The sequence below is a fragment of the Crinia signifera genome, chromosome 6 (genome assembly GCF_055691185.1).
Source record: "Crinia signifera chromosome 6, ASM5569118v1, whole genome shotgun sequence".
In the NCBI taxonomy this organism is placed as follows: Eukaryota; Metazoa; Chordata; class Amphibia; order Anura; family Myobatrachidae; genus Crinia; species Crinia signifera.
In genome coordinates, this window is record NC_139222.1 from 160636124 (window position 1) to 160657773 (window position 21650).

The window sequence follows — 21650 nt, forward strand, 5'->3', positions numbered from 1 at the left end:
GACATGATCTATTTTTGACGAACCGATTCTGAGCCTTTCTTATCACTTTCTCCTGTTCTAAGAAATTTTGGATATTATCTCTTATTATTCCTTCTAATATTTTCCCCACAATGGATGTAAGGCAGACCGGTCTATCATTTTCAGGGTTAGTTTTGCTGCCTTTCTTCCATATTAGTACTATATTAGCTATCCGCCAGTCCTTGATACCGTCCCCGAGTTTATTGATTCCTTGAATATCAGATGTAATGGTAGTGCTATGACAGAACACAATTCTTTTAGTATCCTAGGGTGTATTTCGTCCGGGCCAGGAGATTTGTTACTATATAGGTTCTGTAATCTATTTTTGACTATTTACGCACTCAAACATACAGTTTGGGAGCAATCAAGAGCCAAGCATTTAATCTGTGGGAGATCTTCTGAAGATTTTTCCCTTGTAAATACCAAGCAAAAAATTAATTGAATAATTCTGCTTTCTCTTTTCCTTCTTTCACCAGTATACCCTGCTTATTTTTTTAGTGGGCCAATATTTTCCTTCCTTAACCACTTCCCGTGTGTATAACTGTATTAATTTGGATTAGATTTGCTATCTGCGACTATTTTACGTTCAATCTCTAATTTTGCCTTCTGGATTGTATTTTTAAATTTCTATTATATTCTTTATATGCGGTAGAGACTGAGGTAGCGTACCAAGTGCTGGGCTTGCCCCCTGTCTAACATAGGCACCGTGGGGGTACCGATCTGTGGATTTCCAAGCCCTTGGAGATGATGTCATCACCAAGCACCAGCCTTCAAGGTGCTGCACTCGTGTGCAGTGTGAAAGGTGACAACATACCGGGTCGGATCTGGGATTTTGGTGTAAAAGTGGTATAAGAGGCTATTCTATTCTCTTCTATTGAACTTGCCCCTAAGGCATGAGACTACTGGTGGTGCCTCACATGTTCCTGGAGGAGAAAACAAGATGGCCATTATGAGGAGGAGAGATCCGGCAAATTGCATCATTTTTTTGTGTCCTCATGATGCAATACTCTGAGAAGCAACAAATCACATAGATTTGGGGATATGATGATGCAATTCACAGAGAATTGTATCTTTAGATTCTCACCCTCGCTCCTCTCTTTCCACTGGGAAATTACAACTTTTCTGGAAATCTGTGGTATTCCCCAAAACTTTGGGAAGTATGATTAAGCATATAGAGTGACATTGTATTCCAATACTATAAATACTATGGGGGAAATTTAATAGGATGAGAGAGTCAGGAAGTGAGAGATTTGGTAAGAAATCTCCAGTTTTTTTTAAAGCAGCAATCATTTACACCGCAATACCAGTTTGATTTTGAAGTGCAAATGATTGTCATTTTTTTTTTAAACTGGAGGGGTGAGATTAATAAGGTCAGAGATTCAGAAAGTGAGAGATTTGGTAAGAAATCTCCAGGTTTTTTAAAGTGGCAATCATTTACACTGCAAAACCAGTTTGATATTGAAGTGTAAATGATTGCCGCTTTAAAAAACCCTGGAGATTTCTTACCAAATCTCTCACTTTCTGAATCTCTCATCCTATTAAATTTCACCCAATGTTTTCATTTCAATTAAAGGTGAATTGCTGGTGATGCTGCTAATACAGTATGTTATTATGATGTGAGAAAAAGAGCAATAACACGTTAAATATTCCCAATTTCACCCATAAATCACTTTATTTTAGATCACAGTCCTATATGGCTATGTGTAAATATATGCAATTTAGCAAAGGTATGACTGATCACCAGCATCACAGGCATCACTATAATTGTACGTATTGACCTCTAGAATTTATTACAAATACACACAAATGTAATCACAACTAGTCTTGTGTATCACAATGTACAATTATACATCAGTCCACTAATACGTATTTATGGGATGGAATCGGTACATCTGTCAGAATGAACTTAGGTCTACAGTCATTAGGTCGACCCCACTAGGTCGACTGGCAGGAAGGTCGACCTGACTTAAGGTCGACATGGTCCAAGGTCGACATGACTTAAGGTCGAATTTGCATAAAGGTCGACATGAGGAAGGTCGACTGGTCATAAGGTCGACATGCGTTTTTCACTGTTTTTTATCTGAATGTCGACACAGTCGACATGGACACAGTTGGCAATGAGAATCGGACCCTCGCATCGCTCGCTTCGCTAGGCTTCGGGCACGGTGCCTCGCTGCGCTCAGCACACTATTTTATTCTCCCACCACGCCCTAGTGGATGGTAGGGCATGAAATACCGCCTGTCGGCACATGTCGGCTCAAAAAAAAAGGTGAAAAACCCATGTCGACCTTATGACCAGTCGACCTTCCTCATGTCGACCTTTATGCAAATTCGACCTTAAGTCATGTCGACCTTGGCCCATGTCGACCTTAAGTCAGGTGGACCTTCCTGCCAGTCGACCTAGTGGGGTCGACCTAATGACTGTAGACCTAAGTTCATTCTAATAGATGACCGCTTCCCTATGGGAAACGGTCATCTGTCAGACCACACTTAGGTCGACAGTCATTAGGTCGACCCCGGAAGGTCGACTGGCCCCAAGGTCGACAGGGTTAAAGGTCGACATGGGCCGAAGGATCGCGAGCGAAGCGAGGGGCATGCGGTTCAACTCCAACTGTGTCCATGTCGACTGTGTCGACATTCGGGTATAAAAACAGCGAAAAACTCATGTCGACCTAATGACTGTCGACCTAAACCCATGCCGACATTGATCCATGTCGACCTTAAGTCATGTCGACCTTTAACCCTGTCAACCTTGGGGCCAGTCGACCTTCCGGGGTCGATCTAATGACTGTAGACCTAAGTCTGGTCTGACAGATGTACCGATTCCGTATTTATAAATGCAACAAAGTGCTCTACTGAGGTAACAACATACATTTGTATAGTTGTCATTAAAAGTGATTTGTTAATATTGTAGTCACTTTTATGATAATTACTAATTAAGTAAGTAAAATTTAAGGAAGTGCAATGCTAATGCTTACAGCATTTTTATTTGCATACAGTATAGTATACATGTGCAGATGTAACATGTGCAGAGAGAGTTAGATTTGGGTGAGTTCTTTTGTTTCTGTGCAGAGTAAATTCTAGCTGCTTTATTTTTACACTGCAATTTAGATTTCAGCTTGAATACACCCCACCCAAATATAAATCTCTTTCTTTCTCTCTCTCTCTCTCTCTCACATTAATTTGGAAACATGTGGCAAGCAACGAGTCTTGGCAAGGAGTCTGCTCTCAATATTCTACACGGAATGTAATCTAGATTAACTTCTTCCTTACATCAGCGGCGTAACTAGAAAGTTTGCTCCCCCTGCCAAAAAAGTCTCTGCCCCCCCCCCCCCCCCCCCCGAGCCAATCATCTCAGGCACATGGCCCCTGCACTATACCACTACACTAAATGCTACACTACATTCCCCTACACTATACCACAACACTACATTACACCCCCCTTATTACTACAAACTACATTTCCCCCCAGTAATATTTAAACTTTTACAACTGTCTCCCTCCATGGGCTTCCCCCCTTTCTCATCTCCCAGATAGCTGCTAGAAGCAGCATGTCCGTGTGTGAGCAGAAGTGGGCGGCCCAGAGGTGGAGCAGCGGCACGGACCGCACGGTCCTCTGTACAAATTTGGCACTGATAGGATTGCGGGGGTGTGTGGCTGTGTGCATTAGAGTGTGCACACCTATGCCCATGGTGCACTCTGGAGGGAGAAGGCAGAGGGAAGCAGGTGCACAGCTACAGAGTTCGGTCTCTGCTGCTTAAGCAGGCAACAGCATCTCCCACGCCTGCCACTTGCCGCAGCAGCATCCAGGACCTGGCGCCCCCGGCAGACCCTGCCGGCACTGGCTCCCCCAAGCAGCCGCGGGGTCTGCCTCAGCATAGCTACGCCACTGCCTTACATGCACTTTTAATGGGACAATAAACAGATTGAGCAACTACCATTCTTGCAAAATGTAGATTAGTAAATCTGACAGTTTTCCAGCCTCAATAGGAACCTATGGGGCTGTGGTTGCTGTCTATATAGAGACCACAGCAGATATAAGGGTATCTGAAGAAGTCTCTACAGGGAAATTTGGGGGATACTTAATTTTTGCAGGTACTGTATCTCTTAAAACCTGCAAATGTTATTTGATAACTAGATTCCTTAGTCATGGTTAAATCATGCCCCTAACCCACACTTTTAAAGGAATGTCCATGAAATGTACTTTCATTAAATAATCAATAATGTCAAAAGAAGGGAAACTGCTAAGTGCTGCTCATCTCTTTCAATTACTTTGGCCAGTGCACCCTGTGCCGGCCTATCCTCCTAAACCTGTCAAACCAAGGGGTATCAGCATGTAATATCAGCTCCCCAGATTGAAGGGTACCTGCACAGAGTATACCTTGGTGGTTCTGCAGTAGAGCTACTGGCTACAGGATGCTAATGTGGACACCCTGCAGGTGCCATGAGGCACAGATGGTGCCAACTCAGGGCTCTGTGCCCTGTGTGATGTCACCAGTCACACACCACTAATTGCCACCCTGACTTGGGCATCCTCTTGAGTTGGTATAGGAATAACTAGGCACTAAAATTTCTCTATAGTTTGCATTACTGCTGTGAGTTGTCAAATGCTATGTGTCATGTAGTCAGCTTTATGGGTGATAGTGCAGGCTTCCTATAATTTAGACAAATATCACTGAAAGTAAGGAGGATCTAGGAAGAGACAGACAGTAGGAGGAGGCAGACTGGACAGCAGCTGAATATTGTTGCACAGTTGACTCATTTCAGAATGTTGTACTTCATTATGCACAATACATAAAAGACAGACACATACAGTATGAGAAGTGGAAGCAGTAGCTGGCTGCCCACTATGGATTACCGTAAGTACCTTGCATCTATTTTGCTGACTTTTGTGGGTAAAGATGTAAAAATTACAGTTTACATGATCTTAGAGACTTTTTTATTTGTAGTATATTTTGAAATTTTCTGGTGAACTTTTTTTAAATTACTTTATTGCAAAATGTGAGCATAGAAGAACGTGATAGGGACATCTAAAATAGGTTTCTATATTATTATCTATTTGGGATATACTGTACATAAATATATTACATTTTCAGAATCAGTCACCTCTGTAAAGAATGAATGAATTCTGTGTTGGGTAATTTTAGAATTTTTATAAATTGAAACCAGTTTTAGCAAAATATTGCATTTACAGGTACTTCCAGGAATGAATTGGCTACACCAGTGGTTCCCAAACTATGTGCCGTGGCACCCTGGGGTGACTCAGGACAATTGCAGGGGTGCCCTAGGTTGGTAGCCCAGGACTCATTAAAATTATTTAAAATTATGTATGATCAATATAACAGGCAAAACCAGTGCTTGGGGCTGCCAATCATAACACATGTGGACAAACAGTAACAAATCCTGTCACTTGTCCTTTAACTGACCCTAAGGATGACATACAGTATAAACACAATTTACTTAAATGAATATTTTTTTTCTGAATTTACTAATAAACATTTGGCCTAGGGTTGCAGTAAAAAATGTTTTGATGCTCTTAGGTGCCGTAATTCCCCCCCAAAAAGTTTGGGAACCACCGGGTTACACTGTTTCTGTTCAGTTTGTGAGGGATAATACAAATTTGAAGCAATTTCCTTTAAAAGAATTAGGCTCTATTTATGAATCAGTGATAATCCCGTTCTATGGAAAAAAGAGTTAGCCCCAAATTCCACCTATTTAAGAAGAGGGACTCCAAAGATAAAGCCCTGATTTCTCTTGCAGTCCCCCTGTGTTTGTGGTATACCATGTTTGTGGTATACTCATACTGCAATGAGGACTGTGGTGTCTGAGTGATTTAACAAGTGGCAAAACACTTCATGTTACGTTGCTAGGTAACACTGCACTATAATGGCTTATGTGGGAAAATGTGTATATTTACGCCTGTGCAGAGCTGTAAGTATCATGTGAGCCCACACGATTTGAATACGCTTAATTTGCTATTAATCATCATCATTAGTGTGCACTTGCAACTGTTTATTCTTGTTGACTCGCTCGGCCGCAAATTTGCACGGGGGCCGATGTTTTGCGTATGCGCATGTGCAGCAGAATTTCTGTGCATGTGTGTACATTGGTTGTGTGAGAACTCAGCGAAAAAGTCTGTTTTGCAAGCACCCAGCCTTGCGAGCTTGGGGTGGAGATTAGTATATGGGCCATTAGTATATGTGAATGCCCAGCATTTCATGGACGTTCCCAGGGCAGGTGACGTGGGGGGGTTAAGGGGGACAAGTGTGATGGGACCCAGCGATCTCAAGGGCCCCAGAGCTTATAGCTTCCATGCCCCTGCACGGCCACCACCTGCACTAGCTGGCCTGTCAGTAACCCTCGTGGCCTATTGTGCACCATTTTGTCTGTCCTTGAGTCTGACTGACTCACTGTGTGCCACTGCCTTCTACTCTGTGTGTGCGCACGGCCTGGGGCCACAGGCTCACAGCCGTACCCACCGCTGGTGCTGTGGCCTCAGTCTCTGGCTCCTGTACTTTTACTGCGCTTGCCCGGGTTGTCTGTTCCCCGCTCTGCGAATGACCTGCCCTGCCTGCTAGTAGTGCTTGGCATTCTTTTGTGAAAGTGAGAGGCCAGCAGCAGCCGGGACCCAGCAGGAAGCAGCAGCAGGAGCCAGGCCAGCAGGACTGAGAATGAGAGAAGTCTGCACCTGAAAGCAGGATCTGGAGCAGCAAAAGGTTAGAAGAGGGTTGTGTGGATTTGGGATTAGGTGGGGGCCCCAGAAATATCATTGTACAGGACCCCAAGATTTATATTGCCGGCCCTGTTCTACACGCATATGTAAGGGTAGTCTGGACCACTTTTACATATGCATGCACATAGGCGAATCTAGAATTATGGTAATGGGTGGTCCCAAATCTGGACATAACAGTAGGGGGACCTTAGCGCGGCGTAGCCGCGCGTCAAAAAGGGGTGTGGCCTCGTGGGAAGGAGGCGTGGCATCACACAAAGGGGCGTGGTGTTACACTTTAGACCATACACAGTAATGCCCATAACACATTTTAGCAAACTCTGTAATACCCATTACACATAAAGCCACACGCCGTAATGCCACTTACACATAAGGCCACACACCATAATGCCCATTACACATTGTGCCACACATCATGATGCCCATTACATATAACAAACCGTTATGCCCATTACATATTTGCCACATAAGTGCTGCTTACCTACGTGCTCATTGCTAGGGGGTTCTTGCTTGATGGCACCATAGTACCCATTACACATGATGCCTCACACCATAGTACCCATTACACATGATGCCGCACACCATAGTACCCATTACACATGATGCCGCGCACCATAGTACCCATTACACATGATGTTGCACACATAATGTCCCTTACACATGATGCAGCACACATAATGCCGCTTACACATGATGCTGCACAACATAATGCCCCTTACACATTAAGCCACACATTATGCATAATGCCCCCACATACCGCTACTTGTAGCGTCCCTTATGCAATGCCCCCAAAAGTGCCACTTACTGTAAATTTTTATATGAGCCTTTGCTGCTGCTGCAGGGAGAGATGGAGAGTGGTGCAGCTGCTTCTATGGGGAGAGGAGCAGAGCGCAGCGCAGAGCACACTCACACTCCCCTCCTGGTGTCCCCTCTATCCGAGTGGACATTTGAAATATTGTGCGCGCTGTTGTTGTGCGTGATGTCGAGGGAGCACGCCGGGTGCCGGCACCACATGATTAAAGGGGGGGGGGAGGCTGAGGTGAAAGCGGGAAGAAGAATTGGAGTGGAAGCTGCAGGGGTGAAAGTCATTGACAGCTGGGCAGAGAGCAGGGGGCTGCCCGGCGGTATTCAGAGCACTGCAGGTCACGGCTGTTTGAAATAATACCCCTTTCACAACAGAAAATTCAGGGATTTACCCGGGAATATGGTCCCAGGATCATGCAGGGACATTCCCAGGCTGACACCTTATACACCAGCCTAGTCCCTGCATTTTCTGGTGTGAGGGGGAGAGACAACCACTTCCCTCTCCCTACCCCCCTTTAACCAACCAGCTATATCTTCAGAACCAACTGACCCATTTACATGAGACCAGTATCATATTGAAGAACTTTTGAGTTGCTTCGAATGATTTTGGTCCCATGAAACTGGGATGTTTGGTTACAGAGAAATCTGCCCTCAAAGAACATAAACAGTCATGAAATTACATTTAAGAAATGAAAGAAAACAAACGGTTTAACCTCAATATCCCTGGAACCAATTAACCCATATGGATCCAGCCTGGTATCAGATTGAAGGCCCAGCAATTTGGGTTCGACTGAGATCAACCTCGAGCTTCAGTGATGCCGAAGGGGGAACTGGCAGCCGTTGAACTGGGTGGGGGTCGGAATTAGCGGGTCCCATGTTATCCTATAGGGAAAATGTTCCAACTTTGCCTGGTCGTATCTCCGGTTCCCAGGGGGCTAGAGACACGAGGCTGGGCTCGTTGGAAAGCTCCATCCCTCAGCTACAAAATGGGCTAATGGGTGGTCCTGTGCACCCCCGGACCACCCCCTAGATTCGCCTATGTGCATGCACCTTCACCATCGTTCGATGGTTGGCAACCATCGAAATATGGGGGAGTTTTCCACTGGCATGCGAATAGATGTTCATGTAAAACATCAATGTGCATCCATTCGCAAGCCGTGTGAACAGTTAGAGCGAATTCGCATCTGAGTGAGTCAACCAGAATAAGGACCTAGGTGCGAAACGCATGCTGGAAGCGTTAATGCAGCTTTAAATTACATGCAAGCTACCTGGGCTCAGATATTCTGCAAGGTGATAGAGGCAGCTTCCTCTCAGCCGCCTGCAGTATGTGCATTATCTGCAGTACTTATAGCACTGCATTCTGGGACTTGGTAAATTTCACAATCTAGCAGTCCCCATGGAAACCGATGAATGCTGCGATTGCAATTGGGAACAGGGGAACCACAGAAGATATCTACGGACCCCCCATAATGTATCTAGGGGATGCTTATATTTTACAGGTATCCCCAAAAATGTCTCTATTTTTTTATAAATATTACAGTACAGCCTAATATACATGAAATTGTAATACAATTACAGTATACTGTATACTGTACTGTACGTATAGGATTGAATTCATATGTTGGCAAATACAATAGCACTGTAATCTTCAGTATATCATACAAACTGCAGTACACTAAAGGTTCTCTAATTAAATCCGGTCTCAGACAAACATGACAGGTCACATTTCTTAGTAGACATGTTAGTTACGTAACTCTGGCATACAGTACAGTAGGGCAGAGCTTGCATTGTTTAACGTGCTTGGAATGTTTTTCTACACACATCAGTCAACTAAAATAATCAGTAGGTAAAATAAAAGTGTACATACGGTACATACAGTACTGTATAGTGTGCCATATAACAGCTTTATTTTTAAGGAGAGAAATACAGCAAAAGTGAAATATATGTTAAAATATACACAAGTATAGACCAAATGATAAGGATGGAGACTGGACAACCAATTTCTTGGCTGGTGCATAGTTATTAAGGCGCCTCTTGAATTATAATGATGAACATTTAACCTTAACTTAACTCTATATTACCCCTAGAAATAAATCACACGGACACCTTGGGGGGAAATTTACTAAGATGGGAGTTTTACTTCACATGTGATGTTGCTATGGGCAACCAATCATAATCTACTTCTTATTTATTTAGCACCCTTTAGAAGATAGTAGACATGATCTGATTGGTTGCCCATAGCAACATCACATGTGAAGTAGAATACATATCTTACATTAGCCACCAGGTCGCTAATGTGCAAAAGGCCCAAAGAGCGAGAAAGCGAAAGTCACCTGAAACAGGGACACCTCGAACTCGCTCCTGGCAACCCTGGCCAATCATGCTATCAGACTATGCAGCATCTGCGAATCTATAGACTTACGCAAATCCGCAGCCACAGACTGTTCTCTAGCCCAACCCCGCATGGCCTTTGTGAGCACGAAAGATCTGGCAGGATCGCATTTCCTGTGTAGTCGGGCATAGAACGAGATGTTGGCCAAGGCAGCCGCCATAGCAGATTTCGAACTACCCTGTTTATAGTGAGCCCAAACTAAAGCCAACCAACGGTCATCAACTGACTTACCGCTACCTTCCGGGGACGTCTGAAATCCACCCAGTCATGCCGATCAGCCGCATAGGCCCTACGAGTGGAAGGGGCCAGGGATCTCAAGGCTAACTCTGTCATATCTGCTCTACAATCTGCCATACAGAACATGGACAAGTGAGCCCCAGGGCTAGGGCATCAGGGCCCAACTCGAGAAATTTAGCAAAATTGAACAACGATAAGGCATCCGCAATGCCATTGTCGACCCCGGGAACATACTGCTCTGTGCAGTGTATGTTGTAGCACAAGCAATGCAAGACCAGGTGCCTAAGCAAATGCAAAGCCTGAGGGGAGGAGGTGCGCTGGTTGTTAATAGCGTGCACCACCCCCAGGTTAATCGCACCAAAACACTATAGTCTGGTTAGCCAAACTGTTGGACCACAGTTCCGCTGCCACAATTATCGGAAAAAGCTCCAACAGCGGTAGATTAGCCGTGAAGCCACGGGCAATCCACAATCATGGCCACGGGGCCGCACACCATTCGCTCTGAAAGAAAGCACCGAAACCAGATGATCCAGCAGCATCAGTTAACAGCTGCAGTCTGGAATTGGGGGACATCTGAAGGCCAAAATAGCTCACAATTAAACTGAACTAGGAAATTGGACCGGACAACCAGGTCAACCCAAATCTCCTGGGACAATCTAATTTTGTGATGGGGATCCCTAACACCCGTGGTAGCCCACTCGAGCTTTCGGCAAAGAACCCTCCTCTTACAGATGACGCGGCATGCAAAATTAAAAGAACCCAGTAAAGACTGGACCTGGCGCAGCCTGAACCTCTTCCTCAGCAAGCAGTCCCTGATGAGCCCCAATAGCTCATTGACCTTGTCGGCAGGTAGGTGACAGCAGCCGGTAGCCGCATCGATCTCTATGCTTAGATAGGAAACCAGGAATTGAGAGAAGAGAAAGAGTTGCAAGTGTTGGACGTATGCCTTAGAAGAAATTCAATGGTTTATTTATTAAAACTTCACTTTTATTAGTATTGATTAATAAGTCACTTAGTTTCCTTTTTTCAAGAACAAGAAAGGGAATCTCATGAAGGTGATACTGTTTAGCAGTGGCTGGCACCCCTACCGCTCTCACCTCTTGTAGCCACTTGCCTGCCCACAGCACTTACACACAGTAGTAGCTGTGATCCCCCCTCACCACAGCACACTAAGAGGGGGTAAGCACTTAATGCAGTCCAGTTCACATGATGTCACACAGAGCTGCCCTTCAGACTATCCCACTTCGACTCAGCTCAGAGTTCTTCACTGGTACACGTTCCCGAGAATGTTTGGTGTGCTATGTCTCCTTTCCATGCCCCTCAACATTGTAGTTGTTGGGCATTGGAGAGCAGAGTCAGCTGTAAGCATAGGCGGTTGCCTAGGGCATCTGAGAATTCCTAGAGCATTTGGGTAGATTGTATAGGCATAGGGCATTTGGGCTGCTGAACATGCTAGGGCAGGGGGTGACCAAACATGTCTTTAAAATCTACCAACAGCTCATGTTTTTCAGGCAACCTGTGGATCCATAGTGGGAATGAATGCAGAATGTTTGAAAATGTGACAGTTAGTAATGATTACAGCTGGGCACCAGCTAGGTGATTTGGAAAACATGGACCATTGGTAGATCTCGAGGACTGGTTTGGTCAGCCCTTATCTAGGGCATTTGCATAGGATTATGGTGTGTACACACAGCACAATCCAGCAGGAGATTTTGACTATATAGTCAAAATCGCACCGTGATCGCATGCAGATCACATGGGTTTTTTACCTTGCGATCCCGATGCGAGCACAAATTGAAACCCAGTTAGAGAGCAATGACTATATAATGCAGATCTGCACTATATAGTCAAAATCGCATGCATGTCAGGTGGCTTGCCATGTGATTCAATCCCGATGTGATCCGATCACATCGGAATCGAATAGCAAGCCTAATCGACCGTGTGTACACACTATAAGATATGTTGCGCTGGCTCCAGCTGTTCTGTGCTGTTCTGGGTTAGAGGTAAAATACTTTCCTGAAAGCCATCAGACTTCTCATCATGAAATTTCACAGTTAAGTGACTGGAAATGGACATATATGAAAGAATGATAGAAAATGATTGCAGTAAGACATACAGTACATTGACCTAAGATGTAATGCACAACATTACCGTAAGTGAGTTAGTCTAGCAGAAGTAATTTGTATTCATTTTCAGGTTACTGTAGGTAAAGATGATAGGTAGATAGATTGTAATTGATGTTACACATTTAATTACAAATGTAATTAGAATTGAGCAATATAAATGAGGTGGGGTTAATGCAGCTCCCTGCCAGATGTAATGGTTTAAACAAATAAATACTTAATAATTGTGAATACGTACTGTACACAATTATGAAAACACTTAGAGATCCATGACAGCATGTCCTTAGATAAAGGAGGAACAGCCGAATAATAATTTTCTGTATGTGCAAACTCTATAACCAGTAATGAAATCAGCACATTAATGGAGGTGGGCCCTATTGGCTTTATATACCATCCACTCGTGCATCTTTACACCCTTCTAGTTTTGTCTAACCACCCTAGTCCATGATCAACACTGAATAATTGCCTACACTCCTGCAAGGCTCCAGAGTTTTTTCGCAGTCCCATACATTCAAAGAAGAGTGTCCAGATCTCCTACATCCCAGGAAAAGGGAATTTTACAGGCAATTGCAGCACCATATGGGGAGGGGGTTAATGACATGCACTTGAGTCATTTAGCAGAGCCAAAACTAGGATTTCAGTCACCTGAGGCAAGGCAGAAATTTGGCACCCCCGAAATGCCCTAAGCATCTGAAACATTCCCCCCTCCCCCCAAGAAGCATGTTCCCCACAGGCCCCCTGTGTAGCCCAAGTGCCCTAAACTTCTATCACATGCACCCCATCAGCGTGATCCTCCAGAAGAGCTTCAGTTGGAGCAGGTGCACATACGGGATGTGCTGTATGGATTATAGACATACTCATCAGGCCTGGACAAACTCCTCAAGCCTGGCAGCGCCCTGCTCCTCTGTAACCCTTTGGTATCCCTTATATCTGACTCCTGGGTCACCTGCTCCATTAGCCGAACCTTGCAGTCCTGCATTTACCCCCACCCCTCCCTGTGGACTCGCAAATCAGATTAGTGGTAAGACTTTAATGGTAGGCAACAATGCCACTGCAATTTAGCCTGTTCTTATTATGCAGGGTGCGTCCTCTGGTAATTACAGAATTGGAATATGTGTACATGACATATATAACTGGTAGTAATAATAATAATAAGAATAATACCCTCCTGTTGATTTTACTTATGTATTCTTGCTGCTCTTAATATGACAGATATAGGGGTTATTCTGGTTGATGCGCTCGGATGTGAATTTGCATCCTTGTGAGTCAACCAGATCCCGCCTTGCGAATGGTGGTACGCTGGCACACCAGTCGCATGGCGTGTACGTTCGCGTGGCATGGGAATGGATGTTTTACATAAACATCCATTCGCAGTCTGCAGGGGAACATCCACATCATTCGATGGTCTCCTTACATCTGTGTGCACAGATGATGTCAGCTGCCCGCCCCCCACACCCGCGTCATTGGACCTTTAGCATGAGCACGCCCAGCGTTCTCATCGGACCACCCATGAAATGCTGGGCGTTCCCATATGCTAATGGGTTACCCTCCGCTCCCAAAGAACAGTTTGTTCTCCTTGAGGGCACGCACCATGACCCTGCGCATGTGCAGACCGTGTGTACATGTATGAGGGTGTGAGCTGTGTTAATCCCAGTGGACATACCGCTTATTTGTGGATGCAGTATATATACACGGTCCACAACCCACACTGGTACACCTATATGTAACCAGTGGCGTAACTATAGCCCCCGCGGTGGCGGGGAGGAGCTGAGAAAGTGTGGGCGCCTGGGGGTCTGCGGGGCTATTGTTACCCTCTGCCATCTCTGCCGGTACCTGACCTGCGCATCTGTCTGCGGTCACGGTCCCATCTCTCCCGGCTCCTGCTGCTATAATGAAAAGTTACACTTAGAAAATGGCTGCCCCCATACTGCAGACAGTTTTTGAGGATGCCAGAGAAGGCGGCGGTCTCCTCTAGCATCCTTTAAAACAGTCTGCTGTATGGGGGCCATTTTCTAAGTGTCACTTTTCATTATGGCAGCAGGAGCCGGGAGAAACGGGACCGTGACCGCAGACAGATGCGCAGGCCAGGTACCGGCATAATGGAGGGGGTGCCGAATAAAATTGTGGTTGGGGGGGGGGTGAATTTTCAATAGTTACGCCGCTGTATGTAACACAGCTGTACATGATTAACACTCATTACAATAAATCCTAGGGGTCCCGCAGGTATTCTGCTCATGTTCAGGTACCCTTAGGACTTGCACTATCTAGCCTGCCAGATACAAATGTACTTTCTCTGTGGAAACACTGATCACATCTCCATACATTTCAGCAGGTGATAGAAAAGTTGAGAGAATATTGCAACAGTTCAGGGACTAATGATACTGTTATATATGTATTAAAAGGCACAAAGGAGATTGCAACAATATATATACAATTCTTTCAGCAAGATGCCTGGGAAATCCCTTTGAATAAACAGTTGCTATAGGATTTATGACATCTAGATAGCAACTGAAAATAGAATAAAAAGGGTCATCCATGCATTAAAAATATATTAAGCTAATACACATCCATTTGTCCTTCTCATTTTTAATATAACATACATAGATTTCTTTCTTTATTCACCTATCTATCATTTTAAATATTTCACTCGGCAAGGTACTTTTGGCTCTTAGTTATAATAACAAGAAGCCATATTTTATGTAGTAATAATAATAAAAGTTAATTTTTAAATGATCATTTGATCCTCAGTGCACCCTAAAGGATACTTTCTTTTTTGTTTGTGGGTGTGTTAGGTCTGTGAACAAGTAGTGGGTAGCACCTCCCATATAAATCATAGGGAAGGATATGTCTCCTAATATCGAAGAAAACAGGGGGAGGAGGATCTAATCTTATTGATTTTCTAGACTGGTGCAGGAATCTTTCTCTAGTGGTGTGTATAGGCAAGCAACTTGCTCCAACTGCCATTCCAAACTGACTTACTGGCAGTGGGCGCGGCTCCCCTATTTGAATTTTGAACTGTGCGGTAGCCCCTCATCTGGAGCCTCCACTGGTAAATGCTTTATTTTAGCTTTGAGACTCACTGTCAATCTGCGGTGGATCCAATGGATTTGAAATTACAGAAAACCCGCCAATTAGTATATCTTGCCCTAGGAGGCGGAGATAATAAAAATATATAAATGGTCAGTTTTATATGATGTGATATAATAATATAATAATTACGGTCCCCATCTACTTTTTTTTTATAATTAGAGCCCTAGGTGTGTCCCAGTTATGTAGTAATAAAATCATTTGTAATTTTATTCTATTCAATTTACATTCTTTTGATTCAGGTTCTGTAGTATATTTTTGTTATACACATTCCTTCCTCCACTCCACCCAAACATACATCTGAGACCTTTGTTTATTAACAGCACCTGAAATTTCAAGGATCGACTCCTACAAACTAAAAAATGGACAAGAGCATAATACACACAGCGTCCGGAGCAGGGAGCTATATCTCCGTAGAGGTCAGCCCTTTAACATCAAGTTAATGTTCAACACCCTGGGCAAAGAGAAGAAGTTAAATAACTTGAGGATTAAAGCACAAACAGGTATGGTATTTGTCAACAGTAATTTCCATTCCTAAAAGGATAGGCCCATCCAAACATTTATTTATTATCAAACCAGCCTTCCTAAGAATCAGAACTACAGTAGTCCATTGCCCAGGACCTCTATTTGTGCCAGATGTACTAGGCTTAAAAAAGTGATTAAATGGAAAGTGATAAATCACCAGCCAATCAGCTCCTATCTGTCATTTTTCAAACACAGCCAGTGATGTGGCAGTTGTGAGCTGATTGGCTGATGGTTTATCACTCACCATTTTATCACTTTTCAAGGCTTAGAACATCTCTCCCTACATGAGCTACTCAAAGGAGTCATTCTGATTAGGTGCAAAGGGTGCTATTTGCCATTGCCGTGAGATTTTAATACAGTAGCTACATAATTTCTGAAAATGTACAAGAGAATGCTTATCCTACTTTAAGTGGTAGGAATGGATATAAAGGGAGGAGAGGGTCAAGTATCTCCCAAATTGGAGTCGCAGACATCAGAGACCTGTCCTTCAGATAATTGGAAAAGGGAAGTTAATGTTTATTTAGGAGTCTGGATGAGCATTTCTTTTAATTTTGTATTAAAAGTTACATTTGTATAATGGCTAGAGTATGTAACATAAATACAGTTCAGTTATAATTGTGATTGTGCATATTTTTATTTTATCGCATTATACAGATCATCTGATCCCTAAGCCATTGCAATGTTTCAGTTCATGAACTAATTAGTACATCCGTCCATTAATTACACTAATTAGTACATCCGTCCATTTTATTTTGATGTTGGTCACCAGCTCCAAAAAGTTTGGTCTACATGGCAGGAACCAATCTAAAGTTGTGGAAAGGCAACAACTTACGCCAGACAGCTCAGAGAGCAGAATAACATCCTCTCATCTGTATTAATTCATTATAACATATCTCTTTCAGGTCCATACCCATCCCAACAAGCACGGACTCTCATCGAGTTCCCAGTAACAAAGCTGAGAGACAGCAAGATGTGGAGCGCTGAAGTGGAAAGTGAAACTATGAGTTCTTTATCAATCACTATTTGTTCTGCAGCAACAGCCTGTATTGGGCACTACAGTCTGTTCCTGGAAGGGACGTACTCAGAAATCTCCAAATCCTACGTCCTAGGGGACTTTATTTTACTTTTTAACCCTTGGTGCCCAGGTAAATAAATCGAACTATAAATTAAATTATTTTCAGTGAATGCCTAAATAGTATGAAACCAAAATATATTTAATATAGCAATATTGCAATTACTTGTCTGTATCTACATTTTATCAGACAACGGGCCTGAATCACAGATGCACAGTCTTGCGCAGTCACAGGGAAGTGACCATCATTTTGGGTGGGGCCAAGTTAGGTGAGCGCTGATTGGCTCACTAATGTGGTGGTCCATTCAAACCGCAGGCGCCAATTTCAAATTGCCGCTCCAACCACCGCAACACTTCCCGCTGCTGCTTCACTGCCTGTACTGTCAGCGCTGAGATTGGACATTCGATCTCAGCGCTGTCTGGAGCTGGGTCCTGCTGGGGACACAGCTCCCTCTCCCCCCCGACACTGCTGCTCCAGTACTGGAAGCAGGAAAGCTGTCCCAGCACTCTCTATATCTTCAAGGATTGTGCGGGGCTAAATGACACAATTTGCATCTTCAGCGCCGCCCCTTCCCTCAAAAGCAGTGATCGTGGGAAATTAACGCTGTTGTGGGGGAGATGGGGGGGGGGGATGCCGGTATCCAGGAGGGTTGCCTACCTTTCCAGGAGGCTCCAGGCCATTCTGGGAGAGTAGGCAACCTTGTGTTAGATGGAGCAGTTCTTGGTTGGTATGGAGTGTCAACAAAAGTTTTGCAATCACTTTTCTCATCTATGACCTCAATAGGCGCTTTTTTGCACTGTGAGTGTACTAATGAGTGTGCAAGCTGTGTACACATGCAGAAACAGAATATTGTTTGGTGAATTGCCCCCAGTCATTAAACACAAGCAGAACAAAAAAAGCCAATGCATGCAGTTGGTATAAATGCAAGGTGAATACATTATAGTTTATAGGATTTGCCTTACACCATTACAGCCATAAAATGAAGGAGTCTGAATTTTAGCACAGGTTTTGCCTGAATGAAACATACAATATTTGTATATATTACACTATTTTAGAATGTTGGATAGATGACAGCTCTCAGGGTGCTGAATGCGGGTATCAGTCATTAGGTCGACAGTGTCTAGGTCGACAGTCAAAAGATCGACCACTACTGGTCAACAGTCAGAAGGTAAACACATGAAAAAGGCCGACAGCATTAGGTCAGAAGATTCAAAAGGTTGACAGTCAAAGGTCGACATGAGGTTTTCACGTTTGTATGTGTATGTCGATATAGGTCGACATGGACATATAAGTTCCCCTTGCCCCGCTTCGGCCACAGTGCCTTGCTATGCTCAGCACACTATTATATTCTCCCTCAATGCCCAGTGGGATACGACAATGAAAAAGTTGGTTTTAAAAAATTAACAAGAAAAACTCATGTCAGTCTTTTCCATGTCCATGTTGACCTTTCTCATGTATCGACCTTTTGCCTGTTGGCCAATAGTGGTTGACCTTTTGGCTGTTGACTAGACACTGTTGAACTAATGATGGCAGGCCCTGAATGCAACTACAAAATGAACAAATGAATCCAGTAACGGGTTTCTGTTTCCAGATGATGACGTCTTCCTGGAAGATGAGTCCTTGAGGCAAGAATATGTCATGAATGAGCATGGCTTGATATATCAGGGGAGCACAGACTTCATTCTCACTACACCATGGAATTTTGGTCAGGTATTGAAATGTTTCTTGTGAATTATTTCCAAACTCATCATTGTCACATCCTATAAATGTTTTCTGAACAGCATGGGTTAAGAAGGGGAGGGGAGCCTGCCAATTTTGTCAGTCCCAGGCCCCACAATTTCTGATAGCAACCCTGCTCGTGACCCCTATCTAGAACTTTAACAGGTGAAGTATACCCTCCCTTCACTTACTGCCCAACTAATGCTCCCTCATCCCCTCCTGCTGAAGCACAAGCTTCTTCAATGCAGGACACCTGCAGCCAATTAAAATGCAGAACCGGCTGGTAAGCCTATCAGAACTTGTGGACCGGCATCCGCTCTGATTGGCTAATGGTACACAAGCTCTGATTGGCTCAAAAGCCAGTGCAGCATTTTAATTGGGCATCGCCATCATGCATTGAAGAAGCCTGTGCTTCGTTTAGAGCACCGAGTGCAGGGCAGGCAGCACAGCAGAGGCAGTCGGCGGGGGGGTAGTTGCAGTGGTCAAAATGAGCTGCCCGGGCCCTTCCAGAGGCCGGAGCCCGGGACAGCTGTATCCACAGCACCCCCTATCGGCGGCTATTTTTACGGCAATTTCCGCAGCACTGCTGCCACCATTACACTTAAGCGGGTCATAAATCGGGAAGACCAGCATCAGATCCGAGTCATTTCCCCGGCAGCTTCCCAGACACACGATAGATCTTATGGGGAAATTTACTAAGAATATGAAAATTCGTATTTGTATTCTTAATACGAATGCTTACGACTGACATTACCATTGTATGGCATTTTTGAATTCGTATTCCATAGGAAAATTTACTAATCAGTCGTGTTTGTCTAATTCCTATTTTCCGGTGGCGTAAGGATTCATATTTTTGCCTATACAAATTTGTATTTTAAATACAAATTCGTATTTTTTAATAAAAATTTGTATTTTAAAATATGAATTTGTATGGGCCTAGTGCTGGTTTTAAAAAATAGGGGAACTCTATTTTTTTTCCCCCTGATTTCTTAAAACCAGGACCGGCTCTGTGAGCCTAGGGCTGGTTACGGCCTTGGGGGGGCAAATACGCCAGGAAAATTAAGTGTATTTTCCTAGTGTATTTGGCCGGCAATTATCGTCCGTTTACCGCTAATTATTTTTTCTGATACGGCCGCTTAGTAAATTAGGAATAACCCTTTTTTGGAATGGTGATTCTTATTAGTATTCTGTCAATGGCGTATACATTTGTATTTCTAAATAAAAATACAAATGTGCCATGAATACGAATTCACGTATTTTCGGGATAGCAAATCCCGAAAATCCGAATTTGTAAATAATTGGTGTATTTTTGTATACGATTACACCTATTTTTTACAACTTTAGCTTAGTAAATTTCCCCCAATGTGTGCAATTTCACATAATATCTAATGTAAGATCTGTAACTCCAGCATACTGGTTGTAAGCAGCATCTTCAGATATTACCTGCAGCACATAAGATCTGAGGATCCACCTCACAACCCGCGGGACTGCGCATCGTACCCAAACACCTTGCGGTGTGCACTAAAAACACACACAATGCATCGCACGACCCGTTGAAATCGTGCATTCGGGATTTAAATCATTCTGAGGTACAGTATGGTCAGCTTAAAGGATATGTTCAGGATAAAGGTCTACAAGAGCTTGTCTGTAAACCTTCTCGTTCTCAATAGATATTTTTCCTTTACAGAGATTCTCAGCATGGTAATCCGCCTGTAAAACAGCTTATGATTAAGGAAACAAAAAATGTCAATAAAATGTTGCTTGACAAATCCTTCAAGTTAAATATCATATAGCCCAACCTATTGTTGGGTAATACATAAATCAACGTACGTTTACTGCATGCTAAAAACTTGCATTAGGACATTAGAGGATACATAAACCAGTTAATAGGTAAATACAACAAACCAGTGACTTTTAGAACATCATGCTATTTCTTTGAAGCTGTTACTTCATCACTCTGCACCTCGCCCTAACCACAGGGATTAGGTTAAAAAAATAATCTTCATTTGTCATCCTGAAGGCAAGTTATTATGTTAAACAAATGCACTTGGCTGTAAAATGTGAGAAATCATCCTAAGTAAAAAAATAAATAAAAATACTATAAATGTTGTTTATGCTCACCAAAAGTCTTGTGTGTTTAACAAAGTGTCATGAAAGGTTCCCTGGGTGTGCCCTGCAAAACATTATTTTATAAATATTAAAGAATAGGTTTCAATAATTATATCAAAGGGGGTCATGGCATATAATGCTGCACTTGGCATGGCATGGGTGGAAGTTTGTTTAGGTGCAAGCCATATATAAATGGCTGTCCATGCACCTAAAGATTTATTATCAAATCTGGCTGGTTGGGACAATAATCTGGTAATTTATGGGAGCAAATGACAGTTGACCATTTGCTTAAAAATGCTGGAAAAATGACAAAAACAGTAATTCAGATTTTACCAGTTTTTTTATTTCAACCAGTCAGATTGGACAATAAGGGTGACATTCTATGGAATGCGATTTTGTTTTTTGTGCGAATTTTTCTCCAAAAAATGGCTAAATCGCATTTTTCCTTGAATTCGCATATTTAATATGATGAAAAAGGTCCCTAAATCGCATATTTTTTGCGATAAATCATGCGTATTGAAAGTGAAAATGATCGCATCCAGATGTTTTCCAATAGAAAAGTATACAATTCGCTTATTTAATGGAATGGGATTTCGCAAGTCACACTTTTAAGGTGTCTAATAATCGCCATTTTTTCAGACCAGGTTCTGATATGCGAGTTGGCTAGAACCCTGCACAGATCATTGAGATCTGTGCAGGGTTCTGCGGTAAAAAATGTGTTTTAAAAAAAAAAAAAATTGTGTGTGGTCCCCCCTCCTGAGCATAACCAGCCCCAGGCTCATTGAGCCGTACCTGGTTCCAAAAATACGGGGATATATAAAAAAATTAAATAG

General features: G+C 43.3%; 1 protein-coding gene across 2 annotated transcripts in view; it reads left to right on the forward strand.

The window, feature by feature from the left end:
• The first annotated feature begins 4719 nt into the window (after positions 1-4719).
• The window catches only part of LOC146008483 (protein-glutamine gamma-glutamyltransferase 5-like), a 46715-nt gene continuing 29784 nt past the window's right edge, over positions 4720-21650 (forward strand). Inside the window, exons 1-4 of one of the 2 annotated variants that reach the window (XM_083147822.1) lie at positions 4720-4877; positions 15715-15894; positions 16819-17061; positions 18581-18699. In XM_083147822.1, coding sequence (XP_083003948.1) covers positions 4835-4877; positions 15715-15894; positions 16819-17061; positions 18581-18699 — 585 coding nt within the window. In that variant the 5' untranslated portion in view covers positions 4720-4834. The remainder of the gene's footprint in view (positions 4878-15714; positions 15895-16818; positions 17062-18580; positions 18700-21650) is intronic. The other variant, XM_083147823.1, reaches the window with a different exon arrangement.